The 22,602-nt window shown below is 40.7% G+C and overlaps 1 protein-coding gene across 1 annotated transcript; it reads right to left on the minus strand.

The window, feature by feature from the left end:
• Positions 1–1,511: 1,511 nt before the first annotated feature.
• Positions 1,512–22,172, minus strand: vapb (VAMP (vesicle-associated membrane protein)-associated protein B and C). Its single transcript, XM_070958857.1, has 6 exons — positions 21,895–22,172; positions 15,450–15,602; positions 8,463–8,566; positions 7,001–7,081; positions 5,724–5,903; positions 1,512–4,168 (listed from the first exon to the last, which is right to left on the minus strand). The coding sequence occupies exons 1-6, from the start codon at positions 21,950–21,952 to the stop codon at positions 4,013–4,015; spliced, it is 732 nt and encodes a 243-aa protein (XP_070814958.1). The 5' UTR covers positions 21,953–22,172; the 3' UTR covers positions 1,512–4,012.
• Between the last annotated feature and the right edge of the window lie 430 nt (positions 22,173–22,602).

A 22,602-nucleotide genomic window follows, 5' to 3' on the forward strand; every position in this document is an offset into this window, starting at 1 on the left:
TGAAACAGGGCAGGAGTGAGATCAGTCAAAGCCTCTGGAGAGAATCCAGCACAGGGGTCAGAGATCAGATCAGATGTGGTTTCCTTGTGGTCAGTCTGAATAATAAGATCCACAAATCCACGATAGTGCAGGAGGAAGTCAAGCGAGAGTTCATGAGGTCATCAGTGCCCTGGGCTGTGAGATATCATTTGCTTATGTGAGGTCCCTTCTAAGCAGGATTCTAAAGCACATTATGCTTTGACCAATGAATTGTCCTTCCTGTGATTGGAAAGATGCAAAATGTGCACATTGTGATCTCAGAAAAGCAAAAACATACAGGGCTAAAGGAAATGGGGCAGAGCATCAGTCTGAGGTGTGGGATTTGCCCTGCAAGACTTTTTTAAAAAGCAATAATTTGACATTTGGAAAATACCCTGATTTACTTTCTTGCTGAGAGTCAGATGAGATGACTGATAGCACTCAGCCAGCAGCTGGTTAGCTTAACATTAGCATAAAGGCTGTAAACAGGGAACCAGCTAGCCTGGCTATGTCCAAACACAACAAAATTCACCTCCCATTAACACATTACATCTTGTTTAATCCCTTCAAATACCAAAATGTTTCAAAGATAAATCACAGTTTTATGGGGGAGATTTTATGCCCGAGTCTGTGGTCTGCTGGTTACTTAGCAACTCAACGGTCAGGACAAAGATGTCCGTCGCTACCTCTTTGACCTCTTCTTCAGGTGAGCAGCAAACCGTAGAAGCTCTTGTAATTTTCATTTTTTCAGTATTTTGAATCATTCCTCTTTGATTTACCTTGGAAATGGATAATTTCCCCACAGAATGAAGAAACGGGAATTAACATTGGTTGGTTTCCACCAGCGAGTTTGCAGCTGTGTCTTGCTGTAGCCAAGCTAAACAGCTGAGGAGCTACCGGGCCCAGGTGCACACCAGGGGGTTCCTGACACAAGCTCCGCTCTGCTGCCTCCGACCAGGAGGTGCAGAGTGCAGACAGAAACACTGTCTGGTTGTTACTGATACAATAACACTGGATGAATCACCAGGATTTTATTTAACTCGACACCACCACAGCAGAAGTAGAAATCCAAGGGGTAATTAATTTCCTTGCAGCTATATATTTTAACACTCTTATCCCTCTGCAAATTGTGGTGCTGCCAAACAAAGCTAAGTGGTAGCAACTAACAAGGCAGCATGGCTTTGGATGTCGGGGGCAGCAGGTCTGGCTGTGACGAGAAAATGAAGAGTGGTGTCTCATAACAGCCAGTCATTTTCTGATTGTGATGGGGCATGTGCTGCCTTGACGATGTTTTCCACTGGTAATCAATCAGGCAAACAGGCTAATGTATGATGAGAATAACATTTCTTTTCCACTCAGAGTTCAAATCCTGACTCTGACGCTATTCTTATGGACAAAAAAAACAAAAACAAAACATGTTCTGTGACTCCATATATAAAAATGTGCACCTCGTAGCCTGTGTGTATAACAGGAAATGACTTCACACAGTTGGGTAGGGGCTTTATTCATTAAATTTATTAAGATGCTACATAGTCCAACCAGGTTGGGTTGTTTTTATACACCAGAGAGACTACTTGACTAGGAATATTAATCTTCTTCTCAGATAGACTTATTTATTTATTTATATACATACAAAACAGTTTCCCGACTGCTTACATTGATCACGGTGATGGTCAGAGACTCCAGAACAGGTCAGTGTGTAGTGTGTCTTTCAACTGGGCCTGGATCAATTAGTATTTACATATAATTATTATTGTTGTTGCTTAATCCTTCTTGGAGTACCAAACTGGTGGGATATACAGGAGTAAATTCTTCATATAATCACATAACAGTATGTTCAGGTACTGAATATTTTCATTTTGCAAAATGTTCTGATACTCCAACCAGGATTTGTTGAACAAGAAGAATGTTCTGAAAGTACTATATGACCCAGGACTGATAACCCAAATGAGCCTGAAGCTCAGGTCTGCTCTGCCCTCCCTCTAAGCAGCAAGTCATCCTCAACCCAACAGCTTTACAGAGATACAGTGGAAACACAAGCTCATGTTTATTTTAATCTCTTCCCCAGGAGTCACTTCCATTGCCATCCACTCCACCTAACATGAAAATATGGTGGCTTTTTGTCATTTTTTCTTTCAGTCTAGTAAAGGGGAATGCACTCCTGCTTACTCATCTAACGTGGGATAAAAATATGACCAACTGCTCTTTTTCCGTCAAATATTGCGAAGTACAATGACACTCTCCACTGCTGTTTTTTCATCATGCAAATTTGGAGATGAAACAATTTGAGTGTGTTTTTTTTTATTTATTTCTGACAAAAAAATTACCATTGGCTCTGGAACAGTACAATGTCATCACGTGGTCTCCTCAAGGGTATAAACTAGGCTGTATGCTTTTCTCCCCCTCTCGCTCGAGAGAAAAAAATGCTGTATGCTGCAGGAAGATCAAAGGAGAGACACTCTTAATCTTAGTGCATTAAAAACGAACACGACTCATTAATAAGCAACAAATAATTGCTCAACGAACACCGAAAACTGAACACAGGCCGGCAGTGGAGTGACAAAAAGAAGAAAAAACAGCAAAATCACCAGCAGTGGAGAGCAGGCAGCTTAAAACACTCAGCTGATCTCTGACATACATTTGCTCCAAACAACACAGAATGTCAACAAATGTATGGCTCAGTAGGAAAATATGAGAAAACAAAAAAGAGCTGGAAAAGTCCTTTGTTTCGGACACCGAAACAGGACCTTGGTGTTGTTGATGTTGTCAAGCAAACACATACGCAGTCGCCTCTACATGCACCTTCTGCTCATTTGTGGTTTCTCACTATATGCATGCTTTCTGTGCGCGCCTGTATATATATGTTAATGTATTATATATATACCTCCATCTTGGCCTGAGAATAACTTGCCCAAACAGGTCACAAGGCAAGATTTTCATCTGGAGAACATTTTCAGAAATGCTCTAATTCTATAACTCTGGAGCTCATTTCTGGTAGCTGCAATATTCTTAAATGCTTCAACCCTAACAACGACAAAAAAAATTACTTAAAATCATAAAAATGCAACAAAAACACAAAAGAAGAGAAAGAAAAAAAAAACAGAAAATGTAGTTGTGCAAACCTACAGCCAAATGACATTACTATCACCATTATAAAAGCAATTAAATTAGATTCAAAAGTCCAGATGCAACACTCTGTGAACGCATGCAATCAAACATCCCCTCTGACAACTGGGGATGAGGTGAGCACTGAGTGACAGGTGACGGGAGTAAGGTAGAGTGAAAATAAAAAGGATACGAGAAAAGAAAATACCTATGGTATAGTGTTTCATACACTGGTCGAGGTTGCTCTACAATCAAAGACAAGCCGATTTTACAAAGCCTCTGATTGGAGAAGTCAGTTTGATAGCCCTGTGTGTAACCCCGGCTGTGTGGATCATCTCTCTGGTTAATCCCTTCCTTAAATGGGGTTTAGCTGGAAGGAACACCTGGATATACTGTACAGTGGGGGGGATTACGTATACATGTACATAGGCTCTGGCCTCCGTCATTTAGAAAAAGAAACAACAATACACTAAAATGACATTCGCACAATTGCAAACTGACTCAGTCGCACCAACACTACCTCGCCAGTGTTAGAAAATCCATTGGTTTGAATCACGAGCATTAAATCATGTTTCCATTACCCCCCACCCACAGAACCAGTCATCTGTATACATAAAACTTTGGGAAGAGAGCCAGAATGATTATGTGATGATTACGTAGAGGCAAGACCTGTGACAGTAGGTTTGTTCATTATGATGAATTGGTTTTTCTTCTTTTTTTTCTCATACATTACTTTTGAAATTTTTTACATAAATGAGACTGAATCAAAACTAGTACCACCCCCCCTCCCCACCCAGTGGATATGGCATTTCTGATCCAAAATCCCAGATCCCGCGTTTGTTTTCGTCCCCCTGAAAGCATGCTGCTGCCGACCGAACTGCGCCACCATCTACAAGACCAACTTGCCCACGATGACGCCCACCACGAAGAAGAGCACGATGAGGGCCACCGTGCGGGCGCTCAACCCCTCCTCTTTCTTCATGCCAACTGAGGAGTGCTGAGATGACATCATGTTACTCTTCCTCATCCGCAGACCGTCGTCCTCCTGAGGCGGGGAGGAGGGGAGATAAAGAAAGTGTGCAAAAAGGTGTGAGAAGGGTGAAAGAGATCATTTAGAGATGATGAAAGAAAGGAAGTGTGTGAGAAGAGGAAGAGGGGCGGCGGTGGGAGTGAAAAGAGACGGTCACTTTGTCAATCAGTCAATAAGATAAGACAGTATTTATTTACTAGCTCAAAGAAATGGGATCTGCTTAAATCTTCATTTGACCCAATCCCCGGAGGGCTGCAGAAGGCGCCAGGCTTTAACACACTTCACTTCCCAGCAGCGGGTGGGGGGGCTCTCTGTTAGTTTAATCTCAGCCGCAGGAGCAGCCAACAGTCGTTCTGCCTCTGGCAAGAACTTAAAGGGGAGGAGGTGGTTGTGGTGTTTGAGGGGAGGACGACTATTTCTTAGCCGTTTGTGGTGTGTGTGTGTGTGTGTGTGTGTGTGTGTGTGTGTGTGTGTGTGTGACTCATTTCCAACCAAACCTTAACAAAACCCATTTTAAACCTTGCTCCACTGATCGCTGTGATTGATGTCATACTCATTGATTTGCAAAGCTGCCTTATGAGCTCCGAACCCTGAGGTCTGCCACTGATTATGGATACGAGCGGTTGCACTTAATGCAAACCTTAATCTTGAGTTAGTGTCTCCGTTCAAGTAAAGCAAAGGGTGGAGGACACTGCAACGTCATTTGTGTGAATCGAATTTCCACTGCATTTGCTTATCTTGACAACCAGAAATAATCACCAAATTGATGCCATGTGCTGATTTTCATGATTGAGATGAAGAGTTTTCTTTGCTCATTGAGTGGATTAACATTTTCTCTCCGTCTATGAAGACAGACGGGGTGTTTGAACCATGCATCCAATAAGATTCAACTTACAGAACACATCAGAGGTGAAACAACTGATCGATCAGTTGATTGACAGAAAATGAATCAGCAACAATGCGGACTATTGAGTTCTTGTTTTATGTTTGTTTTCAGCAGAAATGCCAAAATATTGATTGTAATTTAATTACAAGCATTTTACACGTTTCTAAATTTTGTACGTCAAACCATCAGTTGATCAATAATTGATAATGAAGATCATTTGTAGCTGCAGTTCTTCTACATACAGCTGACTGTTTCATGTGTTCATTCACAAAGTAACTTGCACCCAAGCAATAATATTCAGTGATGGTTTTCAGTGGTTGTTTTTTGTTACTCATTTCGATACACATCTGAATGCACATCCAGAGTCTCTGCTAACATCAGAAGAATATGATATGATATATTAGGTTTATTAAGCTTTAGGGAAAACAAGCAGTGTTGCGGCATCACACAGGAAATGTCACATATTTTTAATGAGTGAGGCAACTGTTTGAGTTGTGACCTAACACAGGTAATGAGACGTGTCAGGATCTGTCTGATTCAACTGAGCAGGTGGCTGTTTGATTGAACACATCACAGGTGTACTCTGCAGTAGACCTGAGACTGACACTACAGTGATACCTGCGCCTTAACCCATCAAAATGTCAAATAAAAAACAGGCTGTGGTGGTTGGGTCATCTCACTCACCCTGATCTGTTTGTTTTCTTCCCGTAGCCTCTGAGCCTCCATCTGCAGCCTCTTACACTCCTCCATGATCTTCTTTACCTCCCCATCATCAAGGGTGGAGCTCATGGACTTTGGAGGCAGCGCGGAGGAATCTGACTTCAGCAAGCTAGACGACATCATCTTGTTGGACTCCATGTCGTGCTGTAAGTGGGTTACAGGGCGAAATGTTATAATGCAATAAGTTTGCTGCTGCTACAGCAATTCCATGGCAATTCTGACCAATGACTTGGCTGGCACATGGGTGCAATTTTATGTTTATACGTGCAGACTTTCAGACATTCATGTACAGTATATATATATATATGCACACACACAGGGCTGCGGGAACAGAGGGCTTCTATCGCTGTGTTTGTGGGAGAGTTCACCCAGGGGTGCCTTTCATAAGTGGATCAAGCTGGTTTCTATCAGCACTACCTCTAACGGACTATGTGGTGCACAGTGCTGACTAGGAGCCGTGTGTATGTATCGCACAGCTCATAATGAATTGAAAACAACTGCTACAGGTCCTTTTCCCTCCTTGTCCTCATGAAGCCAGTAGAGTCAGCTCCTATCATGACGAGATAATGTCTCTACAGCTGTGTGGGGTCTGAGAAGAACCACAAAAATAATAAACTGCATGTGAGAATGAACAAAATCCCGCTCTGTGAGGCAGCTGATGTCTGGGAGTGTGGCTGAGGCAGAGGTGGATATGGAGGAAAAGGATGAGGAGGAAGATTAATGCTAAAATGTAGAAACAGCATAGAGAAGATTGAAAGAGAAAAAGAAAGAGAGGCAAGTTGGGACAGTATTAGAGTACAGACAGAAGAGGCGAGACAAAGACTGGGATGGGACACATGAAAAAAACAGACAGAGGAATGAACCAGAGAGGAAGAAGGCAGCCACAGCACATCACTAAGTAGGTGGGGGGGCTGGAAAACAACAATAAACATTATCTATAAATAATGCAGCCTCTCGTTGAGACAAATATTAACAAGTAAACAAATGTACTGTCCTGAGAGAAGCATTAAAAGGCATAAATCTGTTATATTTGGTTAGAAAACCAGCAGCATAATGGATAATAAATGACAAGCCAACAATTAAAAATACATTGTGGCACCCTGCTGAGGCCTGGGATGTTGAAAACAATGAAGCACTTAGATGTATCATTCCCTGCAGTTTCTGTGATGTCAAATCTGTGGTAACAATGAAAACTGACATGGTGAGGCGAGGAGGGAAGAGGAGTGATATCATGTGCTCACCGTTTTTTCGTTCTCCACTGGCATCTCAAAAACACACCTCAGCTTGGAGTCCATCAGCTCCTCTGGCTTGGCCTCCTTCCACTGGAAAAACAAAGAAGACTATCAACATAATGTTCATTTATCATTTAGCATTTCTCATTATCATTATAGTTTATTATCTAATCAAATTAAAATGTACTATTGCAATAGTTTGTGAAAAAAAATATCTGTTAGATGTTTAGAGCATGCCAGATCAATTGGCTTTTGCTAAGCTCTTAAAAACCAACAATTGTGTTTACTATAGTGACAAAGGGAAGGATGGTTTGAAGTATGTCAGAGCAAGAGCAACACAGTGAGTGTGAGGAGGTAGCTGGCTGCTGATAATGGCTCCTCACAGGACAGAAAGCTCAGATAAACCTCCTGCTGTTACTTGGTCTGAGGCCACTGAACAGACATGAGGGATAACAAGCCGTCTGTGTTTTGTGCTTTGCTGTTAATTAGTGAGATTAGGGTGCTTTTATTGTTGTCTTCTACTCAATTAGGTCTGCGTTAAGTCATTTGAGTCTTACCTATGATATGATTTATGGATTTAAATCATAGTTTTATGGACTGTCTAGCTCCAGTAAATACAATATTACATTTATCATTCATCCTTTGTCTAAGAGCAGGTATTTCTAACCTACAGTGCTTCAAATTGGAGGCAGCAACAGTCTGTTTAGGAAGCATGGAAAATACTACCGTTGAAGACTGTGAGGGTCTGAAAATGTGTCTTTGAGTACCATTCTCCCTTGACAAATACTCATTCAGGCTGTGTCCTTAGCCAACTTTTGCTTTTGAAGCATTTCTATCAACTGTTATCAGGAGGATCTGCTCTGTCCATTGTTCCCCAAATCTCATGTGAAACAACAATGGGGAGAAATCTGCCATCATGAGCACAGCAGTCTATCTCTGCTGTACTCTCTCAAAAACACCCTGCCTCAAAAATCTGCTTTCAAGTCTCACTTCGGTCACAGTCACAGGCTTGCGCAACAACCCACCAGGATTCAGGCTCTGCCTCGACGCGGCGTCTCTTTTGTTACCATCACTCAGGTTGATTATGTGTGTCTGTGCTGTGTGAGTCACAATATCATACCAAATTCTCAAAACACGTGTTGGCATGTTGATGATGATTTACTGTAAGTATGCTGGCCAGTGATCGCAAAGATGGCTTTGAGACCACACACACTGTTACGACTGAATTGAGCTCATTGTGTTTTTTTTTCTTTTTTATTGCTGTGTGTGTCAGCACTGCGACACAGCCTCTCGTACAGGCTGGGGGTTGCTGATCGACTGTGTCTTTCCTAACAGATAAACTCAACGGATGTATTGCCTGATCACAGTGACTGAGGTACATCTGTGCGCAAAACATTTTTGCTTTAAAGCACTTGCAGCAAAAAACATACTGATGGTGTGAAAGATGATTTTAAGAAGGAGATACACTCACCACTCCCTCCATGTCGGTCATGTCAGGAGGTGCTAGCATGGACTGGACCATGAACTTGTGTTTGCTCTTCTCATTGGGATCGTAGTCAAAAGGCTGCAGCATAACTGAAACACAGAAAGTCAGTGTCAGCATAGGAAGGAAAGCACAATGTAAAGATATGACCAGGTTTTCTCTCATCACCTATAAACAACGCTGCAAAATCACAGCAGCGCCGTAAACCCTGTAGGATTGTTAAAATGAGTTAAGACAATGGTTCTGGGGTTGGGACCACTCCAAGGGCTCATGAGGTAACTCTGCAGGCAGGGTCGTGAGATAATTAATGGGCCAGGAAGAAGAAAACAACACACAAAGTTACGTTCTTTGCCATACACATACAGCCATGGAAGCAAAGAAAGACTGTAATACCTAACGATGACTACTGAATATTGAATGTAGACATTTGGCTTCTTCTAACTTTATAGCATCAGCTCATAATGATATATATGTATAAATGGACACTACAGAGATGACAGGAAACAACAATAACAATAGGTCGTTTTAAGTGATTGAATTCTAGAGTCCAATATTTAAATGTGTGGTAAAATTGCTGAAATTCGACTTGTTATTTTTGGATCTTTTTGAATTTTGGACAACTGGAGTATTTTCTGCCTGAATTTGTGAGTCGTAAAAATACTTGGAATTTCTGAAATTGCAATACTTAAAAATATCTACAGAAGGGGGAATTCAAACAGATGGTTTTCAAAGTAAAATATTACAGAGCTATAAATTCAGCAGTATTCAAATGTCAACAAAAGCAGGTCAGATATCAATTTGATAATAAGATCCAAAACACAATGACTAGTATTTGCTTCTATCCATGTGACCTGTGATGAGGGGTGGCAAGTAAAAACACTGCTGCATTTAAAGATGCACAAAGCAAAAAGGTTGGGTACCACTGCTGCAGGGTCACATCTGATACTACTATAAAAATCACTTTGACAGACACAGACTTTACACTCTGCTATTGTAGTCATTTTGTTTTGCTCTGGTTTTATTTCCCTTTTCTTTAAGCCTCATCCTCACTTGCTATCCTCAGGAAAACATGTCAGACACAGTGTTTAGTTAGTATCCTTCAAACTGCAGCAGACAGGAACACAATATGATTTGTGGGTACAATCTGCCACCTCAGACACGAAACAAACGCTACAATGAAATGCCAGCGATTAAGCCGTGACTTCTCTTTGTCGACAACTTTCCATCTCTCTCCCTTTTCTCAACTCTGTGTCCACTCCTCGGATTAAAGAGGAATTAGTGCATATCAAATAGCCATGAATTTGTCAAACAGTACACTCAGGCCTCCACGTCTTCAAGGCTCTGGGCTTGCCCAGGCTGCTTGGAAAAAGTGGTGGAGATGATTTATTCCAAAGTTCGCGTTACCATGACGGCGAAACACTGACGGATCTACAAATACCCCAGGGGGTAATCTTTCTAACAGCTTCCAACCCTGTCTTTTCCTTTCTTAACATTACATATTGCTCTAACAAAAAGCAGGTGTGGGGTTGGAATACTACTTTAACCCATCACCACATCAGTCCTCCCAGTCAGTGGAGTGTTATTTGATGTCATTCCAATGACTGAGAAGGTATTTTAAGGCTGTAACGATGATTTACAATGATCACTTTCTTATGTCAGTGTTCAAGCGCAGAGGGGATGAAAGTGGCTATTGATTGGTGATATTTTACTCCTTTGACTTCAGTTTATAAATGAGGGTGTAATTGAAAGGCATATTTCGACATCAGTACCAACTATGTCTACGGTGCAGTTCTTTGGCTTTCACTAGAAACAAATGACCTTCTCATTTCAAAGCCGGTGTAGCTATCAGGATGGTTTTCATATATGGCACATGCCAATTCTCCCTAGAGTGGGAAACCTCAGAGACGTAGTGCACCATTACAACAATCAGGGCAGTTCAATATCGCAAACCAGAAACAGACGGCACGAACAGATTGAGAACGTCCTGTTTGAGTCAGACCCAATTTGCACAGCGATCTACCTTAGGTCCAAGGGGACAATACTAGAGAATGGAGGCAGGAAAGCATGTAAATTCTTTTGAGCAACAGTGAATAATAAATAAAAAAGGTCCTGATCCAAAGCCTGGAATGAAAAAAAAAAAGCCACAGTAGGGGAAAAAGTGATTTAAGCCGTCTTTGATCTACAGTCTTTGAACACACCTTAACAAAAAGCTACTTCTGTTAATGGCATGATTTAGTATTCTCACTTCATGCTGGGCAATCATTTATAAAAGTCAAAGAAGCTAATTGTAGTCAACACGGTCAAGCAGGATGGTAATCGCCTGCCTGCTTGTTGATGATGAATGGAACCATTAGAGGGGCGAGGGAGGGAGTAAAGAAAACTTTCCTTTCCTGTCACTAATTAATTGTGTCCCATGGGACAAGATGCTCACACGCTCACTGACTATTTACCTTGAAGTGCTTACAGAGTTCCACCCATGGTTCCTGCTCCTTCATAATAACCACACATCATAATCATTACAGGACTTACACAAGATTCATGACTGTAGGTCTGCAACTAATCATTTTTGCAATCCATTAACTGTTTGAAAAAATGCCTTTTTCTCAATTAATCAAGTAATTGTTCGGTCTATGAAATGTCGGAAAAAAAGTTTTGTTTTGTCCAAGCAACAGTAAATGGCGCACTGACATAAAACAGAGAAAAGCCGGAAGTTTGGGCATTTTTGGTTTGAAAAATGACTGAACTGCATATCAATTATCTGTCCACTGACAAACTGACTAACGAACTAATGATTTCAGCTGTTCTCTATAGTTTGGGCATAAGGATTCACTCCTCATTTCCATATAAAACCATGGTGTTGCAATGTGATGTATACCCAATACAGGAGAAATGCGCTGTACATGTCCATTTTCATAGTGTTCTATCACTCAGCTTCAATAAAAGAGACTTCAGCGTTTCTCTGACCCATTTAATGTGAATTCTCTGCTGCGTACCAGAAAACAAAAGTTGACAACATAACAAAAATGAAGAAACAGATGTTGATGTGCCAAGAAAACAAAAGACAATGTCTCATCTTAACGACCAAAGCACTACTGATCAACAACTTCAGAACAAGATAGGAGGTAAATTTGCATCGTTACAACACAATGTGAAAACAAAGCCAGATGAGATATGACACACGATGCCATACGGCTCATTGTTACACCCCTATCTGTAACAGTGACCTTTTCACACAGATTCAAAGAAGCCTCACTTGTACAGGAGTGCTCTCCGTTTACTTTGTCCAATATTACTCAACAAAAAAACCTGGTCAAAGATCAACAAACCTAGCAAGACTATATAGCGTGGGAGTGTGGAAGAGAGTGAAGTCAACCAGAGTTGTCGAGATACAGGCCTGGAGGGAAAACTCACCAGGACGTAAGAGCTTGCTCTCATAAAACATATTCATATTCAAGCTTATCCTGCAGGGTAGCAAGATCTCACACTTCTGACTGTGCTCTCCTGGGCCCGTCTAATTCAATATAGTTCAAGAGGAACAAAAAAAAAAAAAAGAATACTGACTATATGGCAAACCTATTTCAGGGTGGGAAATAACTCAGAGTCAACAGCATTCAATCCACCACACTTTTGCAAAAGATCAGCTACCACTTAAAGCAGTGATCGTCAACTCGCGGCTCGCAGGCCCCATCCGGCCTGCCAAAACTTTCCCTGCAGTCTGTGGAATATTAATGAATTCAGAAAATGTGTGCATCTAACATTACTGACCGGTGGCCAAGTCCATCCTGAGAGTGATTGTTGATTAGTTTGCCAACACCTGGCAACGAGCCAAAAATTAAGTAATTCAAGGTTCATTCGTTCTATAGAATCAGATTATTCTCCAGCTCCATCCCCTCTACTCTGCGGACCCACCATCAAGCTGCCCAGCTCCCAGGCTGGCCATTCCCTGGAGCCGACAGCAGCACACTCACGGCAGGTAACTCAGTGTCGGAGAATCACTGAGCTTGTCTATTAGGCCAAGAGGCGTCACTCAGGTTTATTTTCGTTGGCCAACTGTTAAATTGAGTTCCACACTGAGTATTTCTGTTTGCTTCCTGGGATCCCAAAGAGGAGTTTTTTGTTGAGATAAGGACTCATTCATAGGTACTTGAACTGCGAGTTTTGTACTGAACACTGACTCCCTCCTTGGTGGTGGTCTGAGTCATTTTGTAGTAAAGTATCGAATCTGTCCACACTGATGTAGGCTAATAAAAATAACATTAATTTGTAAGAAAGTGAAAAGAAAAATTAGGATAATTAGGTCTGAATGAATTTATTTTTTCTATCTGAAAGTCTGGCTTGCACATTAGCTGCTTAGAAAAATTAGGAACCTTGGACAAATGTTCTGTTGCAATAATGAAGTTGGTGGGTAGAATAGCAAATGGGGGTTTTAAATATTACAGACCGTGTGTGTAGAATATTGGCAGAAATGTTTTATGAATATGAATATCAATTTAGACAGGAGAATCCCCTCCTGACATACCAAAGGCACATTAGAAATGAGAATAAGGCCAAGCTAATCAAGCTTATTCAGATAACTGAAACAAAATAATTGTTATTTTTCATTGTGGTATGTTATTTTGCTTTCTGCCTTGGAATGTTAACATGTCCTGAGTATGTCAGATGAACCTCTGACATATTCCCAGAAGAAACTCAATATTTGTGGACACAAGGATTTTTGTAACATTCACGCCACATACTTTTCCACTGAATGCTGCTACATAACACCAATCAACCTCAGCAACATTCCTGTGGCCATGGCTACATTGAACATATACAGTTACAGCTAGGTTGAGCTTCAAAAGCAATGTGTGTATTCTCAGCTAAGCCGGCAAATGACACATCTCGAATATGTAGATATCCTTTGGCAGACCCTTTCCCCGATGCAAGTGGATGTATACATAGCTTTTGCACTGCTTTCTCAAAAAAAGACAAACTGGACTGCAACAAGCTACAGATCCTATGCAATCTGCTTAGACGTAGGGCAAAAACTCAATATAACAATAAATTTGCCTGAATACCTGAGTATGCATCGTGTGATGTTATTTTGGGGAATGATTATTTGTGCTTCCAGAATATCTTTACACACAAACAAAAACAGCCAAGCAGCATTTGTTTCTCTCAGCTAGGACAATCTGCAACAAAGCTCTTAAGACCAGGAGAATATAACACTTAAAAGGTGCCCTGTGGAGTTTTCTAGTAAACAAACAGAAGTTATGCTTAGATTTAATGTTACATAAAACCCATTGTATGCATCCTTGAGCTCTAACAAACGTTAGAAGCATTTCCTTTTACATAAAAAAAAGTTGCAAAGCTAATTTTCAACATTTGAAAACCTGTATTGTTCATGTTTATTTGCTTGAGGTCTTTTCTTCACTGCTTTCCCTGTTGCATTTTTTGGTGCACTGAAGGCCCTGTGTACTCTCACAGGTGTTTTGGCTGATCACACCTGTGCTCAGATTGATCATAGTCACACAACAGCCAGGCACTGAATCTCTATCAGCTGACGATCAAAGAGTAACATGCAGAGGCAATATTGTGATAAAATTTAATTTCATCTTTGGTTACATTTCAGTGATTTAAGTCAGTCCAGAGGCTTGACCACTGAGGCCTCTACCATTGTTTTTTGAAAGGTAAGAATACTTCTTGTTTAGGAAAATATAATCAATTAATAGTAGATAATATAATGACAAAAAGAATGGGCTCAAATGTACAAAAATAGAAATAGTAACAAGCCATGTGAGATCTCTCTAACAGTCTACATTGTCTACAGTGTTGTTCGTATACATGGTATTTGTTTGTGCTGATGGAGCCGTCAGTTCTAGCTGGCATATGTAGAATTTAAATACAATGGAAATCACACCCACCCAGCACAGGATCTGGAGCACACCTATTAATAAAGGTGTATTTTGTCCCACCCTATTAGATGCAATAAAGCTAGCAGCATGTTTACCATGGGTGTGCCGAACTTTGAACAAACCCGGGTTTCTCTAAGTAACTTAATGCGTGTTCAATTTAAAAGCACACTACGCCTGAACCCTCAACCACTGGTTACCCTGTTAAGTATACTGTTTTCTGAGTTCTCCCCGAGGACAGATTGGACAGAAAGAGGTTACAGAGCATGCCATGTTTGCCTTGAGTGACTACATTCTCAGAAAAACAATCTCCTTTTGGGACTCAAACCTGTGACCTTTCTCAGTCTAATGAGCCTTAAAAATTATGGAAAATGGCACAGAGTATTGTGTTGATTTGTCGGCCGCTGCTGACTACAGGCCCCAGTGACACACTTTGCTGTTGCTGACACCAGATAGGGGAGGTTGTAAAATGAGTCTGTGGCTGGAAATGGCAGAGGTGGCACAGTGTGGAAACACTAGCCTGTACCTGTCTCCCTCAAAAAGTTCAACTGGGAAAGAGGCCTGCAAAGAGGGACTGAGACGAGAGGACGAGGGTATGTGGGGTAATGGAGGGGAGTAGCATGTATGTTTATGTAAAATGAGCAAACCCTTTTAGGACTGCAGAGATAATCAAAATACAAATAACAGCAATCACAGCAATATTAAATAATCTCACAAGTCACTGCTGTCGCAATTTGGGCCACAACTAATAATTATTTCAATTCCATTGGTGTAGTCTTTAAAATCTTAACAAAGCCAACACAGTTATCACAACTTACAAGAAATTATACCTTGAAGTTGCTCAGACAAAAAAAAAAACAAGAGGCATGCATAAAAAACAGCTCAAGCCTCATATTTGAGAAGATCTACCCTTAAATGTTTCACTACATAAAGACAAAAGATAAAGCATGAAAACCGTCAGATCATTTTATTGGTGATTACCTAATCAGTTCACGGTAGCAGCTACATGTTAAGTGAGTGAATAAAAGTAACTTGCAGGTAACTTTATTGACCCCCTAATCAGTCCCACCTCCTCAGTCATTACCTGAGACGTTGATTGAGGTGCCTGCATCGATGATTCCACTGTTTGGCCGCACACAGTACCGGCGCGGCGCTGTTGTCTTCACCTTGAAACACACATTCCTGTCTGTAGGGTTGGAGAGCTTGAGATTTGTGGTGACCACGTCTGAGAATGGACCTGTGAAGGAAAATAAGGCGGACACTTAAAGACTGTTGTTGAGTACTTTAGGACAACATTAACGTCTCATACAAAGCCCTCCAGAGACGGAAATCTTATATTCAAGAGAAGAAAAAAATGTATAAAGAATCATCACAGACTGTTAAGACAAAGAATAGAAAAAAGGCACAAGTCACATTAAATGGCAACAAATCACAGGAACATCAGCTCAAACTGGACAGAGATCCCTTTTAATTTTCATCTTGGCCAAAAAGAAGTTATGATCTCACTCACCACAGACATTAATTTCAAAATACTATTCGTCAGTTAAATTGTTTGAATGCCAAATGGTTGGAGAAAATGACACATGTACCCGGAAAGACTGATGGAGACTATAACTGCCGCCGGCATATAAACTCAAAGAAGCTTGTGATGTGTGTGAGCCCAGTTGTCACACAGTGGCATAATCAAAGCAAACGAGTGTCTCTTAGTCAACTGATCATAACACATCAAAATGCAAATCCATCATCCGCTGCTGCAGAAAAAGCACCAGTCTGAATTAAAAAGAAGAAAAATAAACAGCATCACTCAATTAGACACAGTTCTTTATATATAAAGTGAAAAAATAATGTGTTTACTGTGACAGATCAAGGAAGGAAATGGTGTCGGAGCTTCATTTGATTCAGTGCATGTTTTGAAATCGTAATTATTACTTTGTAATATATGGCACCACCAACAAAATAGAGAACCAAATTTCAGGAAATAACACATGTATTTTGACACACTGTTACACTGCACATACACAGCAGAAACAGGCTGATCTGACCCTCTTCAAACCATGGGAATGTTAAAATAATTAGATGACTCAAACGCCAGTGGGTAAAGCCAATTAAAAATAAGTGACATGTATGTTAACACATTTAAATGTGGTCAATCAAAGCCTAAGTGGATGTGACTTTAATTATAACAAATTCAATCTACTGCCTCCAATTTGGACCTTCTGCCACATACTTTCTTGAGTTGACCTGACATTTGGATAAACATAGTTTTACTGCCAGTGCAACTAATGCAGGTTTTTAATATGTCTGACTGGAAGCTGTCCTCAAGATAAATAATTCCAGCCTGTTTCTTACATTACACCCCAAAATATTACATGTCAGTATCATAGCCCAGTGAGAATTAATTGCCGAACTGTCAAGAATGCAAACTAAGCCATCATTTCTTTCTTTTAACATTACTCTCTAGATTCATGTTGACTATTGATGCCCAGCCTGTCCTCTTGATTAAGAAAATCAATTCTAATACCAATTTACCAGAGTCTCTAAAGAGTAAACCAAATGTGCAAATCTATAAATCACAGGCTTCTACTACTGCACCACCATGATCAGAGTAGCTGATGCAGTTTGGCTTCAACTAATTACAGCTATCGTTGATGCAGACCACATCTCTCTGAGGCTCTGACGAGGCCAGATGAATTAAGCTGCACAGATCTGTCAATAACGCAGAAAACACATGCAACAAAAGTCACAGCAAATCAACACTGAGCCAAATCTAAAAGGTGAGCAGAGGTTATCCAGCTTGACTGTGGTACTAGATTGCAAGTGTTTTTTATAGGGCAAGTCAATTTTTCATGTCAATTTCAAGGTATTTTGTTTATCTTTCTTGCACATGTATCAACTACTAACTATCAAGTAAATTGGTCAGTTTCATTTTGTTCTTTCCCTAACTAACCTGGTTTTGTCACATTTTCCTGTAATCTTAACCTCATTAAAAATCCTGGGTGGAGAGCAGCTACAAACAATTAATGTTTAATAAGTTCTTTTGGATATGAAATTACATGCTGGTCAAGGTAATACTTGGCACAGAAGGTAATACAGGAGGTAGCATATTGGCCATTCAGTAGAAACAAAAGACTTGCAGTCTGAAATGACTGAACCAGTCACATTAAGTTTGTCATTAGTGGCAATTTTCAAGACAGGTGGATTCAGATTAATGTAACAATCAGACTGAAATGTCATTTCTTTTCACTTCATTATGCAGCCTGACGTTATGGCTGCAACGGTTTTCTCTTTGGGGGGAAATTGCTATTTTTCACTAACTGATGTCTCCAATTTCTGGTACATTCTATTGCTGCTTTTCTGGCTCTGGCTCAGATAGATGACGTCCCCATTCACAATCCCCGACAGACATCTGATTGGGTCGGTTGTTTTGTCCAACCTGGGAAACTGCCGTCAATGAGCACAACACCAGACCTATTTGAATTGCTGAAAAAACATAAGATGTGGGCAGCGATTCTGAGGACCGGAGGCACCAGACAGATTCATAAGCATAGTAATTGCACTCACATTCAATACCCACCACAAGAGCAAGCAGCAACTAACACTTTGATTCGTCCTAAAATGACAAATGTGGTGACTGAATTCCTGCTTTGGTGCAAGGTTTATTTTTCATTTTAGTCATAATGACATTAACAGAAAAGTAAATCCGTTGGATATGAGAGCTCTTGCATGAGTACAGCAAGAAAAGTGCCAACACGTGCAAACCTAATCTGAATAACGCACTGACGCTGGAGAAAGCCCAGACTCTATTGAGTCTTTTTTCATATTATCGGCACATTACGCACACAGTATTGTAAGGGGTGCATGCTCACCGGTATCCACAGTTTAATTCCAACATATATCTTTCTGTGTATTTCCTACGAAGTGCTCATGATCCCTCACAAAACCACAGCGCCACATATCTTTAATTTATTCCTGTTTTTTCTGGCAACAGTTTCTTTATTGATAGGACGCTCCAGAAACTGCACAGCAAAAGGTATCCAGTTAGCTGAACGGCAACCGTTAGTCACTCCTGTGTTTTTCCAGTACCTCTAGTGAGACCAGAGCAAATTCATAGTCAAGTGAGGGGCAATGACGAATGAATGTATGACTTCCCAAACTTAGAGGATACAGTGCCAATACCACACACTTTACGGAAACTAAGTTTCATTTTGGAACTTTAGAGTACGGTTAAAAACCATATAAAATAAATATTATTTATAAATGATTCTGCGTCTATGAAAGAGGTCCAAATTTAAGGAACCTATTTTTGTTACTCTGCTGCTGTATGTTAAGATCTGTTCACATCATACACATTATAGTTAGTGACCAACTTCAGTTACTCAAACAACATTTTAACTTGTGATTTCATGCTACCATTACAAACTCCAAATCTCAGCTTCTTATCCAGTATGGTGTTGGAACAAACTATCAAAATAGGCCACTACAGTAGCTATTATGGTGAATAAAACCTTTGCAGTTGAGAGAGAAAACATGGAACTACTTCAGAATTAGCACATACACCAGATTCAAGATAAAGTTTCAGCTCAGCAAACATCCAGAGCAACTGACACTTCCCTTCCCCTATGAGCAAAGACAGAGAGGAAATTCAGACCCTCACAAGCTTGGCTTGACTTCTAAAGGCTTTTAATGAAAGGGACTCACGCCACCAACTACTGTACACCTGATCTACTACTTCCTGAAAGTTTCTTGGGATAGCTTCCAACTCACGAAAACCACAAACTGCAGTTAAAAAATATTATGAGGAGCTGATATTTGAAGCTGTCATCTCTCAAGGTTAGGTTTTATAAATAGCAGATATAAAGTGAGAAGCCTGCAATTTTTTGTAAAGATTTGTTAACAGTACCCCTGACAAAGATGAAGATTAATAAAGAATGAAAAAGTCCAGTCCCAAACGCTTAAGAGTATTTGGCCGACAGTTGGTCAGAGCCTTGGGCTAACAAGTTGCTACTAACAGACCTACTCTCTATTTCCTCAAGTTTCACACTGTGTGGCTGCATTTTACTTTGAGCCTGAGTTTTGGCAAGAGATTTGTGATATTGTCTATCACACTCAGAGGGCACATAGTTCCTTCAATCTGGTTAACACTCGTGCATCAACACATCTAAATAGACACTTCATACATGTCTATGTAACATAACCTTTTCTGATTGGCTGGCATGTGACCATGTGCATATGAATGAACATCTCGGTTCTAAATCAGTACGCAAAGTATGTTTAACTACAGGTAACCATAGCAACAGGGCATTTGCTTCATGCTAATTTACCAGTTAAAGGATAAAGCTGGTGATATTCCATTTTTTCTTACTGTCACTAAATCCCACAAAAACACCAAAACAAAGGAATTGAAAATACTGACAAGAACGACCTGATATAGCTAATTCCCCCCACATTTACATAGGCTTGCTAAATAAGCTGCACATTACACTGCATGGTATGCTCCTTGCCACAGATGATAACAGTCCTAACATTCCCAGTATTTGTGACCTGATTTTAAAGACTTACATCTTCAGTAATAAACAGTGGGATTGAGAAAGACAGCCACAGACAGGACAGGGAAGTTGAAAAGGTATTAAGAAATGGACAAGCACATTGTTCCTTCTGGATCTTTTCATGGAATTTGTTGACAATAAGAAAAACATGCAACCCAGATTACAAAAGATATAAGAGATGCTGTGTAAAACATAAATAAAGCAAAATCTGATAACGACAATCCTTTCTATATACTCAATTGAAACAGTGTAAAGACAATATATTTGATGTTTTAACTCATTAGCCTTAGTGATTTTTGTAAATATATGCTCATTCTGAATTTGATGTCAGCAACACATTTCAAATAAGTTGATGCTTATGCTTAATGCTCCAAAAACACCTCCACAGGCTCCACAGGTAAACAGGTTCATTGGTAACATGTGATAGTATCATGATTGTGTATGAAAGCAGCATCCTAGAAAGGCTCAGTCATTCATAAGGTAGGATGGAGCGAGGTTCACCACTTTGTGAAACACAATTGTATAAAGGATATTACCACATGAGCTGAGGAACACTTAGACAGCGTCCCAGCTTTTTTTTTTTTTTTTTTTAATCAGGGCTGAAGAATAACAGCAGTCTTATTCCTGCACTCTCACTGGGGAAGAGAACTTACCCACAGGTTAAACTGACAGCAAACAAATTTGACAAAGTCCTAATGATTTGAACACAGCTGCAAAACACCCCAGGGTGTCTCACAATGGTAGAGAAGACAACAGATTTGGTGGAGGAAACTATCATGGCATTTTTCACCTTTGCTTCATTGACCTTTTCCACAAACCAGGGCAACTGTATATTATTGCTTATGCAATTTACAGGCTTATCAGTCAGAGTCCTCTGATAAAATTTATAGGCAAATTATCCGTTAGACACAAGTGGCTAACACTGTACAATCAATTAGTTACCTTATCCCGACTGTGAACAATCAAATCAGTTCAGTGTGAGGTGCCAATGAAAGTCAGAGGCCTTTGAGGTGAAGAGGACTATATATTTTTTGATGCTGCTGGTGTAAATGTTGGTCTGCTTTGAGCATCATAATCCAAACACCACTGGTCATGTTGTTTATGGGACATCTACAGCTGATATCTCCAAACCCCAACACTGATTAGTGGAAAAGTTTGAGTATTTTGAGGCTAACTGTCCTTGGAACAACTGAGAAACGTATGAAACTATTTAGCATCTCACTCCAGCATACAAGTTGTAATAACTGAAACTGAGGCAGAATCTTTGTAATCTGTTGCAAAACAGATACAATAGTACCATATGTGTTTATGTAACATTATTTGGGCCTAAAGCAACGTGACATCTTGCAGTCAAATGCCGAGGTGGACTAAAATGTCTCCTGGCTATTGTAACAGCCCAACCGATGAGGACAGCGGGTACGGTGGTGACCTGTAGCTATAACATATTGAGAATCAGAGGTTGCCCAGCTATTTTGTCTTTTGAGCTGTCAAGTTATTAAATGACAGCTGGGTGGCCAACAGAGCGAGACAGCCAATCAGAGAGCGAGCTAGTATTAGCTAGCTAGACATGCTAAGGATGTTGCAGCTTGTGTGCAATGAAAGGTTGTGAATTTAAAAAGCAATTACGTTGTCGGATATTTATTATCAGTGTCAATCCCCAGTGGACGTACGTTTGGTGTCTTGCACTTGTAAACTGTTTTTGAAGCAGTTGCTGCAGCAGAAATGTGTGACAGGGCCTGGCTAGCTTAGCCGTCGGAGGCTAATCCAGCTAGCTAACCAGCTAGCTAGCTGCCGAGCTGCCAGTTGACCTGCCGTCCTTTCAGAGCAGTCTTATTCTTTTCATACGCGGGCAATATTGTCAAGATGTGCAGTGCGGCTTCTCCCCGGTTTGGTTACCGTAACATTGTCCTGCCCCCCTCCCTCCTAACCCTGCTGGCAGAGGCGGCTCCCCCCTCCCGTCCAAGCCGGGCCCTCCCCTCTTACCTCGGAATTTCAGTTCGTGCTGAGGCTCCAAGAGCAGAACCTGTTCCGGCCTGGCCATATCCCAACAGCTGGAGCGGGGTTATCGCACTGCAACTAGTTCCTGTCCGTATAACCCCGTGTTAGGATGTTTTTGAGTGTTGCAACGTCTATAGGGTTATTCTATCAATGAATTAGCTAGCGTGGATATCCTGTCCCCCCGGTCACTAATGCTACTCGAGCTACTAACGGCTGTTGTGATGCAGCAGGAAGGGACTGACAGACAGCCTGGTGACGTCACTGCCTCTGCATAGCCACCCGGGGGGGGGGGGGGGGGGGGGGGGGTGATGCCAGGGTACACCCAAGGACCACTTCGGTTTTTTGGGAACTTCAACCAAGTGAACGGACATGGCTAAAACATGCAGGTTTTCATTTCCCTCCTCAGACTTCAGCTTTACTAATTATCATCCTCCCCCCTGAATGTGAAATAGTCCTGAAGGCTGAAAGTAATATTATCAAGACGACACTTTCAATCTTACATTTATCCAGCTTGAATTATCAAGGGAAAACATTGTAGATCCACTTTTGTGCTTTTATTAACACACATACTGGAAATGAAAAAAAAAAAAGAAAAAGAAAGAAAAAAATGTACTTTTTTTTCTAAACATATTCAAAATCTTTTGTCATTAGATGCATTTCACATGCATAAATTCAGATTTTCATGGACAAAGC

Source organism: Chaetodon trifascialis, chromosome 3 (assembly GCF_039877785.1).
Source record: "Chaetodon trifascialis isolate fChaTrf1 chromosome 3, fChaTrf1.hap1, whole genome shotgun sequence".
Taxonomy (NCBI): domain Eukaryota; kingdom Metazoa; phylum Chordata; class Actinopteri; order Chaetodontiformes; family Chaetodontidae; genus Chaetodon; species Chaetodon trifascialis.

What these genes read in the sequence shown, in the direction of transcription:
- vapb (XM_070958857.1), bottom strand. Translation starts at nt 21,952, where the DNA reads ATGGCCAGGCCGGAACAGGTTCTGCTCTTGGAGCCTCAGCACGAACTG. An exon ending in CAGTGGAGAACGAAAAAACG is followed by an intron (nt 5,904 to 7,000) that starts GTGAGCACATGA and finishes ACCCACTTACAG; the next exon opens with CACGACATGGAGTCCAACAA. An exon ending in AAGAAAACAAACAGATCAGG is followed by an intron (nt 4,169 to 5,723) that starts GTGAGTGAGATG and finishes TCCCCGCCTCAG; the next exon opens with GAGGACGACGGTCTGCGGAT.